The sequence below is a fragment of the Mizuhopecten yessoensis genome, unplaced genomic scaffold (assembly GCF_002113885.1).
Source record: "Mizuhopecten yessoensis strain PY_sf001 unplaced genomic scaffold, ASM211388v2 scaffold1501, whole genome shotgun sequence".
NCBI lineage: Eukaryota > Metazoa > Mollusca > Bivalvia > Pectinida > Pectinidae > Mizuhopecten > Mizuhopecten yessoensis.
In genome coordinates, this window is record NW_018404078.1 from 225304 (window position 1) to 241841 (window position 16538).

At 34.7% G+C, this 16538-nt stretch overlaps 1 protein-coding gene across 1 annotated transcript in view; it reads right to left on the bottom strand.

Annotated features, from left to right (window-relative positions):
* LOC110463286 overlaps window positions 1-12261 on the bottom strand; it is a 63193-nt gene extending 50932 nt beyond the window's left edge. The window contains exon 1 of the mRNA XM_021517770.1: window positions 12078-12261. Coding sequence (XP_021373445.1) covers window positions 12078-12095 — 18 coding nt within the window. The 5' untranslated portion in view covers window positions 12096-12261. The remainder of the gene's footprint in view (window positions 1-12077) is intronic.
* Between the last annotated feature and the right edge of the window lie 4277 nt (window positions 12262-16538).

Sequence of the window (16538 nt, forward strand, 5' to 3'; positions counted from 1 at the left end):
GAACCTCTGACTAAACCATTTTCTCTCAGACACATGACAGCCGAGTCCACAGATCCTTCCATCAGCGAATAGTTCAAATGTAGTTCAAATGCTTTCCTCTCACACTTTTCCTTAATGGAGAAGTTAGTGATCTTTACTTGGGACAGATTGAATCTGTGAATATTGATGCTGAAAGCCTGATGAATGTGATTGAACAGCACCTACTTGATGCTGACATCCTGATGAATGTGATTGAACAGCCTCTACTGACAAAGGCACAAATGTTGGAAACTATGTTTGTTTTGATCAATATAACACTATGGGTGGTGGGAGCAAATTGGAAAAACATTAAAAATATGTTTTTAAAGATAGAAATACTGGTCATGGCTTCCTTTTAGTTTTTGTCCAGTGAATTTAAAGTCAACGCAAATGTTCAGCAGTAACAGAAATGTAAGATCCCCCTTGTATGCATTGTACTTTTAACAATGCTTATGATCAATATCAATAAAATGAAAGTAATAATATGTAACTTGATATTTGTTAATTTCTCTCGATTTTACAGTGTCCAACATTTGATATCAAATCTTGTGTGACATATGAGAGGGATTGCACACAAGATTGTATCAATGTCAATGAAAGCAATTATTTCTTAAGTTTTCAACCATATTTCTTGAAACTTCATTTCTAAATTTCATACATCAATTGTTTAAGACAGTTTTATGGTCAAGTTCATTCAGTCAAGGTGAAGGCTACAGCTTCCCAACCTGTTCATGTACATGTGACAGAGAAATTGTCAGTGCTTTCCTAACTAAGTATTCAAACCAAATTTTATAAAACTTGCCCATCATTCTGAACATTAAATCATGCACTACCTGTTTGCATATACACATGCAACCTCAACTTTCAATAAGTCTTGTTGTCAACATTTGTTGCCCAATGCTATCAGTTCTGAAACCAACAATAATGACAACTGTAATAACATAGTATGTGTTCTAGCTGATGCATTTGCAGTACTCTTTTAAAATATATTTGAAATGAATATGTGCATCTTATTTCAAATACTAGCCTATGAAGATGATAAAGCTGAACATATGCTATAAAGTTGTTGGTTTTTTTGTGAAGAATTTATGCAATTGAAAAAGAGGGAAAATAATGTAACTTTCCTAATCTTGTGTGTGTGCGAGTATGTATATATTTTGTTTATCTTATTCAATATTGAAACATACAACAATGTATCATATTGTATTAGAGTGCTTTTTATCTTATTTGTTCCTAGGAACACAGATGCAAAATAGTTCCATTTTTCATAAGAAGAGACCTTTGTACTGCAGTGAATATGTAAAACACTGTATTTAAAAGTTTTTCAAAATTATTGAGAGACTTGTAAATGTATGGGTAGCAGTCATCCACTTGTCTATCCACAATTTAATTTCAGCAAGTTATTATCCTTAAATATTGTTCTGTAACAATATACACAGACTGATGCAAAATTGAAACTTGAACAAAATTCACACGTATTAAAAACATGCATACCCTGGTCAATGTCCACACATTACAAGATAACTTGCTTGAATATATATTGATCAATATAAAAACTTAGACGATAAGTTCAAAGTTGATTGAAATTATTCAACAACAAAGGCAAAGTTCAAAGATGAACACAATCTGTGCATAATCTATTTAATGGTTTAAAATAATCAGGTATTTGTCAAAGGGGTAAATGCCAGTTTCAGTTTTTAATGTTTGAAATATGGACAAAGGGAAGCAATTCCTAATTCCTATGCAAATAATTACCCAAAGGTCTAAAATGATATATTCTAGAGGAAACTTGGTACCCCTCTTCTTTCAAACCTATAAAGATATACTGTACACACAAGAAGAATAACTTCTCAGTGGTACACTTTTACATAAAACTATGATTCATAACAAATTAACAGTAAATACTTCTGTACAATATGATGGGAACTTCGTCTTTATTTTGTTCTCCATTCCAAACATAATATATATATATATATCTTTTGCCTTAGCTTTCAGTACTTTCAGTACTTTGATTTCATTCCGTTACCGTTACTGCCCTATTTGTAAGATGACCTGATCACAGCTCACGTACTACGGAAACAACTTCTATAGAAAAGAGTCTATGGTGTTTAACGGCAGTTAAAACACATTTTTGAAGTCCCTTGATTGTGTTATTAAGAGCAATTATGTTTTGACTGTTATAAGTCTAGCCTTGTCGGTTACGACGCCGTTGTCCCAGGATTTAAACCAATTTAGATTCACCAATGCAGTTAAGGAGGCTCCACACTTTCGAAATTAACCCGCAATATTCGTTGAAACTTTCATATAATGGTTATGAAACTATGCAGAGTTGATTGTATGAAAATCTAAGCATTCCGATAGTTTGGGGACTTTTTTGGGAAAAAATACCAATTGTTGCGTTTTTTGGGTGTTTTGTGTGTGGCATTGTTCGGAACAATAACAACAATAAAAAATGAACAGAAAAATTGCTTATTAACTCTACAAACATTTTATTTATCGAGCTTTGCGGGGCCCCAAAGGGAAAATTTACCAATATTTCAAAAATCTTCTTCTCCAGACCCCGAGGTACTACATTCAATTTCTCTGCATGTTTTAATTGTAAATTTCAGGACCCCCGAGCTATCCGTTCTCCCTTGGGGAGGGGGTAAAGTTTACTATAGTTTATATAGGAAAATAACACTTTTGGGTATATTATGACAACTGAGAATTATCCTTGGAGGAAGATGGTTTCAAATTGTAAAATTGAGATTCCTACCCCAACCGCTGGGGCCAGGCGGGGCCCCAAAGGGAAAATTAACCAATATTTCAAACATCTTCTTCTCCAGACTCAGAGGTACTACAGTCATTGTCTCTACATGGAAAGAAAGATCATCAGGGGCTATATTTAAATGGTAAATTTCAGGACCCCCGAGCTATCCGTTCTCCCTTGGGGAGGGGGTTAAGTTTACTATAGTTTATATAGGTAAATAACACTTTTGGGTATATTTTGACAACTACCTTGGGAGGTGGTTTCAAATTGTAAAATTGGGATTCCTACCCCAATCGCTGGGGCCAGGGTGGGGTCCCCAAAGAGAAAATTAACCAATATTTCAAAAATCTTCCTCTCCATACTCAGAGGTACTACATTCAATTTAAGTGCATAAAAAGAAAGATCACCAGGGGCGTTATTTAAATTGTAAATGTCAGGACCCCCGAGCTATCCGTTCTCCCTTGGGGAGGGGGTAAAGTTTACTACAGTTTATATAGGGAAATAACACTTTTGGGTATATTTTATCCATTTTCAGCAGAAAATTACTCAAACTTAGTCAGAATCTTCTTTGGTGAATGAGGATATTACTTTGTAAAATTAAAATTCCTGCCCAATCCCCAGGGGCTAGGGCGGGGCCCCAAAGGGAACATTTACCAATATTTTCAAATTCTTATCCTTTGATGACATGACAAGTATTGTATTTCACTTAGTTTACATGCTGATTTCTGCATCACATATAGACAATAAAATAAAGCTACCAGTACCTATGCTATGACTCAGGTGACCGCTAAGGTCCTTGGGCCTCTTGTTATTTTTTAGATACTTACACAAAGAGTGGGAAATTGAACAAAATATACAAAATGGCTTTAGAATTGATTAATTTCACATTTTACAATCACTTTGATCCTGGTGAGAGTTGTCTTCCTTGAAAAAAAATAAACAATGGCATGTGTCTCTTTTAACGTATATCAAAATGATGGAAATAAACTGAAGTTATGATATCCAAATTGTCATTTTATTGTTCTTTTATGGAACCAAATTAATCTTAGTCATGTACACTTTAGACATCTTTCCACAGCCCGCTAACACACAGTATATTTACATTTCAGATACCTATGTGACCAGAGGCTATAGCATGATATGCCGTTCTCATGTGCACCCACACATGCATTTTCATAGGGATCTTGATATTTTACAAAACACTATTTTCACAGATTAAGGGCACTGAATTTGAAATAAAAATCGACAGAGCGAAAATCGAAACGACATCGAGCTTGTGAACCCGTGTAAGCAAGTGATATGCACAGGTGAGGTCGGTTCACAAATCACATCAGTCCGCATTCCATGCATTTCATATATGACCATGTTAAGGTCGTCTGGTCTCATGTCAGTGTCTTCCCGTTAGGCATTTATGTCTGTGTATTGGGGCACGTGTGATTACACATTTCCCAACAAAATCTCTATATTGGGTGTTGACATATCATCGTCACGCACTTGATGACGACGATGTGTGAAGCCACCTTAATTAGACAAATAGAGGTCATTGTCGTTTGTATACCGCACGCTCATTTATTTTGCTTGATAACTTACACACAGAGCCTTCGTCGTTAGTTAGTAAACACCTGCTGTACAAGAGGTAGAGCTAGTGTTGCGACGGAGAGGGGGGACACGGGTTTTAGTGTATTTTATTGTTGTGTGTGTTGTGTCGTCACGCACAGCATATTGTACTAAATTGTGTTTTCTACAATTACGTACAAAAAGTTGTTACTAAGGATATTTTGGTACTTAATTATTTAGTTGTAATATACAAAACGTCGTTACTTACAGCTTTTTGTTTTTCATGTAACATATTTATAAAGATGGCTCATATCAGTTGCCATTTTACACTTGAAACTTTCATATGTAGAATGTACATGTACAGTTTGCCATCTCGTTTTTATAATTTTATCAAATTAAAGACTGACATTGCTTCAGCTGTACAGTTGACTACCTGTACTGATATCAAAATGTTCCTTTTTGACACATGCGTTAGGTAACGCAGGTGTCTAGGGGATCGCGCATGCTACAAAGTTTGTTTAAGGTCGAATTAGTGTATTGATAAACGGAAATAGGAAGTACATCCCCAGTTGAAAATCCAATGTAGGGAGACAGTATCACAATTTCCGCATGTTCTAATGTTTAATCTTAAACTGATGAATATTGTATGTTTGTTATTGACAGAACAGTGTGTTCTCTCAATATTAAAGTATTTCAAAGCAATCCAGGCATTAATTCATTTGTTTTTTATCAACGATTCACATGTGTCCATTATTCTGTATTTCAGGAAAGCGGCTACCTATTTTACAACTGTGAAGTTTTTCAAGAAAGATAATATAGTTTTATTATAAAATGTTAATTTTTAATCGTTTATGAATAATTTATTTTACACATATTCAGCATTTTTTTAATTGATATACATTAATGCAATACTAATCTATGGCAGTATCATTTTTATTGACATTATTTTGCAAAATATTGTGTCTTTCATTTTTTTCTTCAAAATTCACTCCTTTTTACATAAATTTCCATTTAAAATCCTTAAAATTCTGACAACCTATCCTTTTTTTTGTGGCAGAAAATGTTCTTTACTTCAAAACAATATAACTACGAAATTTGGAGAAATTCTATTGAGAAATGGTGACACAAACCTATTACCTTAACGTGGAATTGCGCTTGCGATAGCAGTGACATGGTCTCCCTGCCCTTATATGGAACCTGATATCTCCTTATATGGAAATTAATTCATTTACTTTTCATTCATATGCAAATATTTTCGGCAGCGACCCCTAGCATTTTCATTCACTTCGATACTTTCTTTGCTAGCCATATATATATATGTGTGAAAAAAACACCAATGCATATATTTTGTAAGTATACAATTAATGAAAAATATTCTGATTAATTTTTTGACGAAGCTCTGCTTGCTGCAATTGTGCTTCCTGCACTCTTCCCCGAAGTGGATATGGGATCCCCTGACCTACTGTAGTGTTCCCACAACACTGTTTGAGTCACTAACGTTTTGCTTTCTATCACAAAAATTACCATTGCAAATAAGCCTGAAATTTTACCACTGACCACTTGATAATGACTATTCTTTCCGTCAGAATTAAGAAACTCTCTCCAAAATATGCTGTCCATTTCAGCAAAGTAAAAGAGTAGATCGACAGGCCCAATATATTAACACAAGAATTCCACAATATTGTATTGATTAATATATATGTATATGCTTATTGTATTGACTATATAAAATTGTATATCTATGAACTGTAAAGCGCTTTAGAGTGGCTTATGTTAACTAGACAGATCGCTATATCAAATGTTGTATATTTATTTTATTTATTTATTTAAGAAAAGAACTGTAAAGCTAACCATGCTTTGATAACTTTAGCTACTTGTCAAACAGCAAGCAGGCGAGCTGGCTGGATTAGGCCAAAGGTGACCGCCGCGGTTTACCTATATTTCTGCAAAACCTTATCTCGCTTAGCAGAACATTGGACTAACCCGATCAGCCGGATTTGAATGAAGTCGGTCTATTTGTATGCTCGAACCATATTTGTGAGTTATCACAAAGCTTTATCTCCCTCAGATGTAATATTAGACTAACCCATTCAGTCAGATTTTAGATAATTTTGTGCCGCTTTTCTTACACAAGTCTCTTATGTAACACAGAGCTTCCCACTGTTATCGAAGACAAGTAATACACATGATATTTGATAATAACCATGAATGGTTTATAGATTATGAACGGCAAAAGATGGAGTGCGATGTTTTCTCTATCAAATAATCACGGAATTAGATTAGAATTTTTAAGTCCGTGGTACTATTGAAACATGATGCGGTGTGTTCAAGACAGGGATTGAAAGACATGTTTATTTCTGTACACTGTTTTATCTTGTAAAGATAACTTTGCTACATTATAGGAGTTTTTTGTACTAGAGTGAACCCCACTTATTATGATATCACTTATTATAATATTTTCCCCATGTACCGATTTTATCCTTCTTTAAATAAGCAAAAAACAATTGTTATTTGGCAAATAGAATATCATAATAAGCGGGTTCCACTGTACTGTTATTATTTATTTCTGTCAACATTTCGGACTCCTGTGGTGCAATGCAGGACATTCCACTTGCCAAATGCATTCCAAATTTTGCATGTGGTCAGGTAGCATATGTTTAAAACAGAGGAAATATTTTGGGCAAAGTTGATTGTATTGTCGGGCGCTTGAAATCCCTGAGCACTCATCCCTTCGATGGCCGATTGGCACTCATATTACGGTACTATGCCAACTGCATCATCGAGTATCGTGACGTTTGAACTGAATGCTTTTGTAAAGAATGCGTGGCAAGGTTCGTACTCTGAATCAGTAAAACACATGTTAATTTGTTCCAACATAAACAGTCTGCAATATAAATGAAACTCCAGAATGATATAATATGACACCCCAAGCTCGTATAAAGCCAATATATTATAGTTTACGTATCTGACGCACTGTCACCTTGATGTTGAAATCAACATATTATGTTTTGTGTTCATTCCGAGCGTAGCAAGCTGATCTGCTTTTCATTTCTTGACTAATGATTCTGTAACTGTTTGTGTATTTCACTGCCCGCGCATTACCTGTCCCCTCCCCTCTGTTTATAAACTCGGTGTTGAATTGTTGACACTTCCCCAGCATCAACTAAATTGGTCAGCGAACCATGATAGAGACGTTTGTAACCTTTAAGGTCAGTGGTCCATAATAGCAGAGCTCTGATAATAGTAACAGGACACAAGTATTAAAGTTAAAGGAGGTTTTATGAAATACGATTGCAAGAAGGACAATAAATATCACATTTTAATGCCTTAAACCAGGAACCATTGCGAGACATTTATATCAATAAATGACAGTTAACAAATTAAAACAGTTGCATGTAAACTAAAATTCATTCCAATGATTTGGAGCGTTCACAATTCAGCTTCTCTTTGGAAAGATGATCATATCCTGCCCACTGACAGATTGCATAATAATCATTTATACATTTTTTAGACTTTTTCAGCCGATACTTAGAAATTGAAGTTTTAATCCGAGAATCTTTTTCTAACAGGTAGTGTATTTTTCTAATAAAAATTGAAATAAATAAATACAAAAAAATATAGTAATATATATTTATGATTCATTCCACTCTGGCATTTTACTTTTAAAACATGCAAGAAATAAATAAAGAAGTTGGGAAAGTACAAGGTGGCTAGCCAAGACAGGTATCTAACTTAATTTGTGCAACACTATATGGTGACACCTGTCTGAAAAAAATCTGGATCTGCCCCTGGTCAGGTCTAAAGAAAATAGAATAACAAAATTGAACATGGAAAAAGCATGACTAATAAAAAAGACTTAAATGTTATATAAAATGATAAACTTTGTAACAATGAAAACAATCAAAAAATTTAAATGATGCATTCTTTTTTGTATTTCAGGAACCACAGGAAGATTTGGAAGATGTGAATAAATCCAAAGATGCTGCAATTATGAATAAAAACTTGATTGAAACTGAAGATATTATATCTGTAATAAAGATTAAATACATGATCATTATATGGACTGCATGATTGCCAGACATCGTATACATGCTGTGCAGCTTTGACCCAATATGGATTCAAAAGTGTCCAAAAAGCCATTTAATCACATATAATGTTTTTGGATACACACGGGATACATGATCTCTGATAAAAAAAAAAAACTCAACATTTTCCTTGATTGAGACCGCCCTTGTAGTTGAAGCCATAGCCTCCTCACATATCCTCCCACCTAATCACTTTCCTCATGGGTTGGTGCATTTTGCAACAGTGCATGTGGCCCCCTCTATCTGAAGAAATATATCTAAATGAGGACAGTTATGAAGGATGGGGGACTTTCCAATAAAATGTCTATGAGATGTATTTGCAGAATAAAGCTGGGTAAAAGCTACCCTCAACCCCACCCTGGTCTTAACCGTCTAAGACCACTGGCGTAACTGTATGTGTATCAAATATTTGTATACCCTGTATCAGCCGTCAAGATCACTGCGGTCGGAGTCAGAATCTTTGTTGTGTCCCAAAATCTCGTACTGTGACCTACGGAAACAGATGCTTTGGGAGGGTTTCGGCTACGTTGTGGAATAGCTTACCATCTGCTGTTAGGAAGTTCAAGAGGGACATAAAAACTCACCTCTTCACGTGTGCATTTTAGAATCTTTGCAAAGACGTCATGTAAATACCACCCTTTTATTTGTTCAATTATGTGCACATTGCTTGTTAAATGTATGAAAGAGATTGCAGGCCTTTGTTGTTTGTTTTCACAATTATAACCATAACTATTATCCATATGTTGTAAAGCGCCTTAGAGTAATTTTACAAATTATATAGGGCGCTATAAAAATGCTGTATATTATTATTATTATTATAAATGCATATACATGCAATACGCCAATGTGTAGTCCCATGAACATACTCTTGTGTAACTAACATAGCAGTCTTAAACCACAAGATGCTTGAAAATCTGTATATAATATAATAACACAGCATGTAACTGTCCATGGAACTTTACCTGGCAAGTTTAGCACATGTCACATGATGTAAAATTAGCAAGCAATGGTTAAGCTTAATTGACCCTCAAATTGGAAAAATCTGGGAATTGTGATTAGCTGTTGCCCAAGCACATTTCATGATAGCACGCAATACGCTTGACTGACTAATTGTAAAATGGATTCCATGCTATACCCCTAGTTTACATACGCAAGAAAATGATATTTTGAATGTTAGAAAAATATGAACTCAAGATAACTTTCACAAGCCTACCCTATTTTTTGCATAAAAAATGATAACTGAAGTTTGATGTGATTCATGTATTACAATATTTATTTACAGTGAGATTGTTGTTTTATGACACAATGTTAATTAATATGTTTCACCCTCTACCAATTGGCACTAAGCAGATATTGCAACAGCCATATACATTTTATGTAATTATGCAGTTGGAAGTCCACTCTTTATCTATGGTAGAAGCAGAGCCAAAAGCTTCTTGAAGCAGTACTTGTGGTTGGTCCTCGGAGGGAATATACATTTCAGACTACAATGTATTGCCAATACAGACATTAGATAAGAGTAAAAATCGGTCCACATCATTTTCAGCAAGTTTAAATGGTGTTTATCCTACATTTCAACCTACTGTATTGTGTTCATTTTTCCTAAAATGTTATATATCAAGAAACCATGTGTCTGCACTACTTTCAGTACTTTGATTTGTTTAAACTATGGCAAAAACTGAACAAAGGGAAGATTTACATTTAGACCATTGAATAAGTAGAATAAAACCGGTGTCCCGAAGAATAAGTTTCTTCTTCATCGAAGACATTCGCCACTTAAATCTACGTGAAACTAAAACAAAATTAATCGAATGAAACAAGGTCAATGTATATCTAAATTAAACGACGTAAACAAGTATAAAATAAACAACTTAAGTATTGGCCAGATAACGGCACTCGCTGGCTTCTCACATCATGCTCCTACATTGACCGAGTAAAGAGGTAACGAGCAAGGTAGGTTTCTCTTTAATTGGTGTTTGTTCTCGTATATTCTTATAACGCTATACGGAGGTATTCGAGTTTTGAACATTGAATGTGTACTTACAAATCCTGCTTCATAAATCACGTAACAAGCAGAAGACGTTTGATAAAGGATTTATACATTCATTGTACATTGAACAAAGTCACATTTTTAGTAACACTGGTTTTTATTCCGCTTTAAGCCATCGTATAATTTCTATAAAGTCTTCTGTCAGTGTTATCATGTCACTTCGATGGCCGGCATCAGACTGTCAAAACGTTGCTTGACTAACGACTTTTTACCTAACTATACGATGGCCTATATCTGCTGACATTCTACACTTTAAAGTTTCATGTGTAGAATATGTACATGTACAGTTTGCCAGTTTGCTTTCTGACATTCTACACATCAAAGAGTCGTGTGTAGAATGTACACGAAACAAATGTTGGCGCCATGCTACAACTATACAAATTATTAACAGTCTAGAGATAACTATCGACGACAGTATGAACCCCATATTTGCACTGGATCCGAGCAAACAAAATTTTAATGTTGGTTAGATACGATCCGCCCCTTTACCATGACAGGAACATGCAAATTTACATATCACAACATATAACAGAGATAAACAGTCACCATGAAACAGTAACACAATAACACATATGAAATATGTTGTTGTAATGGCATATCACCCCGGTTAGCTTTTAACCGAAGGCTACTTATTGTAAACAATTCATCTTGAATGAGTTAAGTGAGGTCAAGTGGATTAATACTAAAATTCTGAATAAATGAAGTGAGAAAATCTTATGTGAAAGTTGCTCGTGTAAAGATGGCCTGGATAAACTTCTAGTGACGAAGTGTACGTCAACAAATCGGTCACTCCCACTCCAGCAGGTAGATAACTGGGGTCAAGGATGTAAAATGTGGGGTATGTGACAGAAAACTGGCTATAAATTGCTGGTATGATGGTTTTGAATACAAAGTAATATCTTGGTTACATGAAAAAGATATGTAGGTCTCATACGTTATAACGACAGTGTGATCCAATAATCATCGGATTCGAACAAAGAAGTGATGGTTGGATGCGTATAACTTAAATAGATATATGGGCAAAGAAGGAATAACAGTGCAGACGAAGACACTGTCTAATTTTTAGGACGATCCGACTCTTTATCAAGACAAGACCATGCAAATTTACATATCACAACATATAACAGAGATATGATTTGTTTACAACAGTATATTTCATATAAGTAAATATTGTTTGTTTGTTTATGTGTTGTTTTTTTTTTATTGAATTACTGTTTCGTGGTGACTGTTTTTCTCTGTTATATGTTGTGGTATGTACATTGTCTTGTTCCTGTCTTTATAAAGAAGCGGATCGCCCTGACAATGTGATGCTCATTGTTAATGTTTTACATCTTCCCATTTCTATTTGTTATTTGGAGACATGTGCCGAGGAAGATACCATCGCAAAAACCACGTAAGACGTCCAATACGTGTACGCAGTGGAATACAGCTAGCCTTTATATTCCCAGAACCTACACGTGTATATTCAATATGTTATACTCCAATGCTATGGCCTGTGAAGGAGTCTCACAATCTCTTGACAATATTGATATTTGAACTTATCTATTGCTTATGTGGAAGGATAAAAAAGCAAAAACAAAAAGTGCAATGAGCATTTCTGACGAAGTTTTGTACTTACTCTGAGTAATGATACCATAATCCGTATCCCACAGGCTTAAACTCTGAGCTGCAAATATCACAATCCGTATATCTTGATAACTTAGTGATTTCAACACGGTGAACTTTTGAATATAGTTTAAATAAATATTAAACATAGCTTCTTCTATCGATTTTTTCCATTCCGTTACTGTCCAATTTGTAAGGTGACCTGCTCAGAGGGCACATATTTCAAAACAGCTTCTAAAAATAGCAGTCCATGGTGTTTCACGGGAGACACATATATCTAAATCCCTTGATAGTAGTATCAATTCTTTGATAATGTTAGCAAGAGAGATTTGTTTGCTTTATCTGCTGTCTAAGTTTGGGCTTGTCAGTTTAGACGCTGTTATCAAAAGATTTATACCAACTTAGGTATATCTTATCCAGTAACATTCTGCAAACTGACATCAGGATTGAATGAATGCAGTAAATGAATCATGTCGACAACTTACACACAAAGTCGTCATTGTCGGTAATAATTAAACAGTAGATGTGCTGGATAGGGAAGGGGCACACAAACATGCCGTCACTCATGACAGCACGTTGTACCTAATCGTGTTGTAACAATTATGCACAAAATATGATAGTTACGACATTTTTGTACACTGTACCTCATTATATCCCCCAGGAGGGGTAGGTCTATATACTAGAATAAGCTTGTCTGTCCATCTTGTCTGTTTTTCTGTCCGTAGAAAATATTTTCCCGGACAACTGCTTCTAAAGTTATGGGCCGATTTCGATGTGACTGTACCGATATGATGACAGCCACATGATGTTGTGCAACAAGGTATTATTCTTTATTGCTTTTCTTTTTTATGGAGTTATGACCCTTTGTTGAAAACCCATTTTAACAACTTCTGCACTTCAATTAAACTTTACAAATGTGGTAATCTACATGTGTTCGGACACATGTAGACATCGCCATGATTTTACAGTATAAAGATAAAAACAAAAGTAAACACGGCACCTTTTAGTTTCCGGATTGAATCTTTTATTTTGATTATTTACTTTTATTCATTTCCTTGTCGTTTTCAATGTGAATGAATACGCTATATATGCTTAAATTATGGTGATTTATGGTTAATAAAAGAAGATTTACGATTTATATATATGTAAATTTGTGAGTGAGATCAGAGACGTATTATACGTCTCTGGTGGGATATAATATCTGTTAGACGAAACTTACACATGAACTTAAATACGTATATTGCAACTAAAATATGATCACACCTTGTTAAAGATTAGGTTAATAGGTAATAATTATTTATAACACAACATGGATGAGTTTATGTGTAGAGCGAATGCGGATTATTTTAGATATTATTAAATACTATGTAAATAATTATTATCAGTGATATTGCAATTTGTCGCCTTTTCTTTCACAATAGGAACATACATGTATATATATATATATATATATTATAAAGAAAAATTCTTAACAACGAGTCTTTAGTACTTTCATCTCTTCTAGGAGATTATTCAGACTGCTTATTTGAAGTATTGACGTCATAAACTATGACGTCACATAATAGTTCGCTATAACGACGTCGGCCATATACGTACCCGCCATAACGATATCACAGCAATATATAGAGAATAATACATGCCTTTTTCCATATCACACCCAGAATCAACCCGAGACTGCAATATCAGCACAAGGGCCGAAGGCCCTAGGGCTGATATTGGTCGAGGATTGATACTGGGTGTGATATGGAAAGAGGCGTGTTTTATTCTGTTTATTACATACTTACTAATAAAAAACACTATCTTATGATTTATTTATATTTTTGAAATATTGAAAAACGATTTTTTTCAAAAGGGGTGTGATATGGGTTTTGCGGGCTGATACGGGTTTTGGGGTATGATACGGCGAGGGCTGATATGGGTTAGAGCAATTGTGTCGTATCGCATATACAAAAAACCCGTATTTATTAGTAAGTATGCAATAGATAGAGAATAATACATGCCTTTTTCCATATCACACCCAGAATCAACCCGAGACTGCAATATCAGCACAAGGGCCGAAGGCCCGAGGGCTGATGTTGGTCGAGGATTGATACTGGGTGTGAGATGGAAAGAGGCGTGGTTTATTCTGTTTATTACATACTTTTCAACTTCTTAAAGTCCTTATTCCTCAGAAAAAAAATCATAAAATTAGTCTTTACATAAATCAGAAAGAGAAGTATTTTTGCTGTGTAATTTTAGACAATTTCCTTTTTTTTAAACAGAAATAAATATATTGTCTTATTACATACTAAAACTTACTACCTTATGATCTATTTTTCTTTTGAACTATTGAAAAACGAAAAAAAAAATCCAAAAAGGGTGTGATACGGGTTTTGCGGGCTGATACGGGTTTTGGGGTGTGATACGGTGGGGGCTGATACGGGTTTTGGGGTATGATACGGCGAGGGCTGATATGGGTTAGAGCAATTGTGTCGTATCGCATATATAAAAAAAACAACGTATTTATTAGTAAGTATGTAATAAAAATATATTAAATATAGTCTTAAAGCAAAGAGTACTATTTGTTTAGGATTTAGATATACTAGTTATACTATAACTTACAAAAGAAATGATATAATAATAATAAAAAATAAGTAAAATAAAAAAAATAAAAAACTATCTGCGTAGAGCAAACTCGGGACCATTACATTACTGATCCGTCCCACTACCGATGTTACTACATTACAAACATAACTCTTCAATAGACAAAAATAAAAATGATAAAACACATTGATCGAAACTCGTGTAGTACTCTCTACCTTAAACGTAACATGAAGTTAGAACATTATAAAATATTTATCAAACAGTACTGTTCAAGCGGGGTCTAAAAAGTCTGATGAATTTAGCTTCCTTAGCATCACGTTGTCTGTTCGTATTTGTTGTCTATGTAGATAGACAACAAATACGAACAGACAGCTTAAGATTTTTACCAGTTAGTAAACACATACATGCTTGCGCTGATGACAAATTTAAAATATTTCCTATTTATCAAATGAACAACGCAGACGTAATCAACCGTGAGGCTAAGGAAGCTGAATTCATCAGACTTCTTAGACCCCGCTTGAACAGTACTGTTTGATAAATATCTTTTAATGTTCTCATTAAGATTTATGTATATATACACATGAAATCTCCTGCTGAGGAACTAAATATGCAAAAAAAAAATGTGATGAAACCCTAATGTTGTGCATCAGTTTATTTGTTTTCCTTCTGGCCGTTTTTGATGTGTTATGGGCCCTTTCTAACGAATCGGAAATATTATTGTCCAGACAACTCCTCCAAAATGTGTAACCCAATTTCAACGAAACTTGACGCATATGCTAAGTAGCATCTGCCATTGTACATCTGGATATAACCTGCCATTATGACACTTTTGCGTGTAATGATGCTCATTCGTTTAAAAATCTTAAACTTTTTTGTTCACCTCAAAACAAAGCCGGGAGCGAGGGGTATTAGTTAGCCAGTTGCCTACAGTTCCAGATATTTTAGCTGTTATATGTACAAAAAAGTCATTACTGACAGCTTTTTGTTCCTAATGTTGTATCATATTTAGGTACAAGAAGTTGTAAGTCAAGCAACGTTTTGACAGTCTGATGTCGGTCGTCGCAGGGGCCTAATAACACAGACAGAAGGACCATATATAAATTCTACGATTGCCCAGAGTTGACTGAAATAAACAGTATTACTACAAATGTGATTTTGTTCAATAAAATGTGTACGCGATAAATTGTATCATGACAATCTACTAGGAGTAGTGCAATTTGTACGTACATTATAATTTTGCACAAATGACTATATTTTGTCTCGCGTATGGTTGTCCAGGTATACTGATGGTAAAAGGATCTAGATCAAGTATTGTCAGCTATGTGTCGCTTCGCATTCCGTGGTAGATTTCGAAAAAAATGTAATAAACAGAATATCTAACAGTTTCTTCAGTAAACCTAAATATATTTCACTAGTGTGGACAATGATTACCTAGATGTCTCATTTCGGATCGGTGTCGAATAAATACTTGTGATAAAGTATACTTATGATATTATTTCAATTTTTATTCGCTTAGAACTAGATAGACAAATCGTTCAAGCTTCAGGTTTCAATAAATACATTTTCAACAATTGAAGTTAGTCGGGTTACTGCAGTTGACTTCCAGAGTTGTCGGACTTTAGAAGTACACGCGACAAATGTCATAATTACTAAGAAAGCCTCTCAGTTATCTATATGCGAGCATTGTAGTTTTTAAAAGCATAATAGTATCGAATGAAAGTATGAAGGTTTAATAAACAGTAGGTAACCCATTCATGGGAAATCACTCGTCGTGTTCTCCCTTGGGAAAGGCTGATGTAACAAGAGTTACCTCTCCTGACACAACTACAGTCGGTGCTATAAAACGGTCCTATATATAACGCGTCAGACCAGTATTTATTAACAATCACAG